The sequence below is a fragment of the Aptenodytes forsteri genome, unplaced genomic scaffold (assembly GCF_000699145.1).
Source record: "Aptenodytes forsteri isolate BGI_AS27 unplaced genomic scaffold, ASM69914v1 Scaffold34, whole genome shotgun sequence".
Classification (NCBI taxonomy): domain Eukaryota; kingdom Metazoa; phylum Chordata; class Aves; order Sphenisciformes; family Spheniscidae; genus Aptenodytes; species Aptenodytes forsteri.
Window position 1 is genome coordinate 305303 of NW_008795038.1, and position 3780 is coordinate 309082.

The 3780-nt window shown below is 53.9% G+C and overlaps 1 protein-coding gene across 1 annotated transcript in view; it reads left to right on the forward strand.

Annotated features, from left to right (window-relative positions):
* The window catches only part of CBX2 (chromobox 2), a 6390-nt gene that overhangs the window by 1421 nt on the left and 1189 nt on the right, over window positions 1-3780 (forward strand). Inside the window, exons 2-4 of the mRNA XM_009276805.2 lie at window positions 90-174; window positions 2477-2546; window positions 3024-3777. Coding sequence (XP_009275080.2) covers window positions 90-174; window positions 2477-2546; window positions 3024-3777 — 909 coding nt within the window. The remainder of the gene's footprint in view (window positions 1-89; window positions 175-2476; window positions 2547-3023; window positions 3778-3780) is intronic.

Sequence of the window (3780 nt, forward strand, 5' to 3'; positions counted from 1 at the left end):
CGAAGGGCCCTTTGTCCTCGGATGAACTCCCCGGTGCTGGGCCGGTAACGGGGGGCGGTGGGGAGCACCGGTCCCCCGCTCTCGCCCAGTCCGTGTCTTCTGTTGCAGGCACAACAGCTGGGAGCCCGAGGAGAACATCCTTGATCCAAGACTCCTCCTCGCTTTCCAAAAGAAGTGAGCAAACTATAAATATTTCTAAGCGAATGATAAAGTCAATTAACTTCTAATTGGCTGCGCGTGCGGTGGAAGTTGTGGAAACAACAGACTGAAGCTCGCCGTGCCTTTTGTGGCACAGCCCTTTTGTTCATCTCCTGAAATTACAGTTCAGGTCCACCTAGGACGTCTCTCCTCGGGCTGGGTAAACACGAAGAATTTATGGCCCGGTGCACAATCTGTTTTTGCGCTGGCTATACAATGGGAGCACGGCAGTGCCCAGTGGAGACCTTTGGCTCTCGTTCCCCGTCCAGCGGTCGGGGCCTCGCTGTGCTTGGGGGGTGACTGCAGGCCCCGGCGGGGAGACGGCGCCTGGGACTGCAGAAACGGCGGGCTTGGAAGGCACTAAAATGTACTTCTGGAGGGCACAGCTATGAGAGGGGCGAGGATGTAATGGGTGGGAGAAAATGGTGTCCTCTGTCAGGGCCGGGGCTACTGCCCAGAGCCGAGCTGGGAACGGCAATTGTTCTGCAGCTATTATACACTAGGAATCACTCACGGAGGTAAAAAAGTAGCCAGCTGGCTACAGTAAGCACAGCGCTGCCAAATATTTTGGCTCCATATTAATAAAAATCGTTAAAGTTTATGACAGGATTTAATTACAACTCGTTTCTGGATCCATTTTTCCAAAGAAACGGCGGCTTGGAAGGCACCAAAATGTACTTCTGGAGGGCACAGCTATGAGAGGGGCGAGGATGTAATGGGTGGGAGAAAATGGTGTCCTCTGTCAGGGCCGGGGCTACTGCCCAGAGCCGAGCTGGGAACGGCAATTGTTCTGCAGCTATTATACACTAGGAATCACTCACGGAGGTAAAAAAGTAGCCAGCTGGCTACAGTAAGCACAGCGCTGCCAAATATTTTGGCTCCATATTAATAAAAATCGTTAAAGTTTATGACAGGATTTAATTACAACTCGTTTCTGGATCCATTTTTCCAAGAATGGAATCTGGTGGTTAGTGCAGACAGCACGGTGTTTAATTAGCCATATGTATTACAGCTTAACACTGTCCTTTTTAAATGGAGAACTACAAAACGGTATAGTGATCCGAAAACATTCCCCATACAATCACCTCGGGCTTTGTGTGGCTGCCAGCCTGGGCCACCACGTCCAGACCAGGAGGTGCAGGAGAGGTGAAATGAGCCCAGCGAAGGAGAGAACTTGCAGAGTTTCCAGGGAATGCATTTGCTTTTCCTCCACACGGAGGCTGTACTGCTTCTCGCTGTGAGCAGAGGGGAAGCTCGGCTCTGCAAGTGTGTAAGTAAGGCAAGGCTTAGCAGAAATGGGGCAGATGCTTCTGTTTGCTTGATCCCGTTGTACCAGAAAAACTGCAAATCTCACCACGAATTGGAAGAGCCACTGACTCGGGATGAGTAACGCTGTGCGGTCCATTGCTGATTCTGGAAGCTTCTTGCAGTGGGGATGTCACTGTAGCAAACAGGGATGCAAACAGGGATGCTCTCCCATCACTGCGCGGCCCGCCTCGGTTCCCCCAGGCGCGAGCAGAGCAGGGAGCTGCTCTCAGGGGTGGCGTTACAAAACTCGATGCCTCCCTTTGGAAGGCCTGTGACTGGCACCAGTGGGACAAAGGGACCAGGACTGGGGTAACCAGTGGGAAGGTCTGCATGGCAAAGGATTTTGGCTCTGTGAGCAGTTTGGTAAATATACTTCAGCCATCCATGCAGTTCAATGCCATGCTGCATGCAAGAGAGTTTCTCTTTCCTTTCACCGCTCCTCTAGTAAATCAGGGCAGATGATGCCTGCTGCTGAGCCAGCTGGGTACCCCCATGTCCGGACAGCCATCTTTGTTCTAAGGCCACAATTTTTATAACCCTTTCCTCACTTTGTAGTTCTTTTTCTTGCATTGCATCGCATTCATGGCCCGAGTCTTCCAGTGACCTGTGCCAGTCCCTCAGGGTAAACGGTCCGGGTGCCACATGGGGGAGGTTGAACTGCACAAGTCCCCGCATTTCTGTACGGTTCTTGGGGCTCTTTGACTGCACTTGTGCGGTGCACTGCACTGCAGTGTGCCCATAACAGCATGAGTTCAAGCAAGTGATGTGCTGGGAGCCTGTAAGATCGTCACATGTTGGTGGGGGTTAAGAACATCTCCCAGCCGCTGCTCAGGCACTGGGACGGGAGCTGAGTCTACAGCATCCCAAGCAAGGGGTTTTTTTAATGACAGAATAAAGGGAGGAACCAGGGTGATGTTGGACTTTTTTTTTTCTTCCCTGCAAACGTTGTCCTTAATCATTGTTTTTTCAGGGAACACGAAAAAGAAGTGCAGAATCGGAAGAGGGGGAAGCGGCCCAGGGGCAGGCCCAGGAAACACGTGGTGAGTCCTGGTGGCGGTGGAAATCCACGGCCATGACAGCGCTGGAGGGGCTCTGGCACCAGCAAGTGTCTGTCCACAGCGCAGGGTGCGGTTGATGCTCAGCCTCTGGAGGGTGGCGAGGACACAGCGATGCCTGCAGACCCTGGGTGAGGGGCTCTGAAGATTGCAGTGATGGGTGGGTCAACGAGGATGCCTGCGAGGAGGACGTCTCTTCATCGCTGCGATGGCGATGGCGTAGAAGGAGACAGAGTTCCCTGGCACCAGGGTCCCGCCTGGTATTTAAGCCAGGTCGGTTTTGTACTGTACGCTCCCAAACTCATTTTATGGTAGAGGACGAGCAGATCAGCTAACACACGGAACGAACCTGTGTGTGTCTGAGGCACCTGGCCACGCAACACTGAAGGATTCGCAATGCCCGTAATGGTTCTTTGGTAATGCGTGTTAACTCTTTCCCTGTCTCTCTTCATTGCTTTGCAGGAACCAGAGATGCCTGCAAAAACTAAGTCAAGTAGCTCCTCTTCCTCCACATCCTCCTCTTCCTCCTCCTCTGATGAAGAGGATGAAAGTGACCTGGAAGCAAAGAGAGGTCCCCGCAGCAGAGAGACTCACCCGGTACCGCAGAAGAAAGCTCAGATCCTGGTGGCGAAGCCCGAAATGAAAGATACTTCCAGGAAGAAGCGTGGGCGGAAACCTCTTCCCCCGGAGCAGAAAGCAGCTCGAAGGACCGTGAACCTGACAAAGGTGCTGAAAACGTCCCGGAAGGAGGTGGGCAGCAGCGCCAAGCTGATGGGGAAGCTGCAGCCCCAGCACAGCACGCAGGGCTCGGGCATGGCCGTGCTGAAGGACCCGCCGGGCACCTTGGCTGGGCTCAGCTCGGGGGGTTCGTCTGCAGAAAACCTGCCCAACATGATGAAGAGCGGCTCCACGAGCCCAAACCGGGCCATCAGCTGGCAGAGCTCCATCGTGCACTACATGAACAGGATGTCCCAAAGCCAGAACTCGGCAGAGACCTCGCCCCTGGGCAGGCTGGCGCTGAAGTCCCAGGCATCCAGTAAGAGCGGCTTAGGGCTGGACTTAAAAATGAGGAACCAGAAAGGATCTGGGGAGCTTGGGCTGAGTATGCAGGGACCCAAGACTGCCAAGGCTCCTAGCAGCGGCGCTGGAGGGGACCAGAAATCAGGGTTTGCTGCAGGAGGCCAAATGCTGCACAACGGCAGCAAGATGCCAGCAGGTC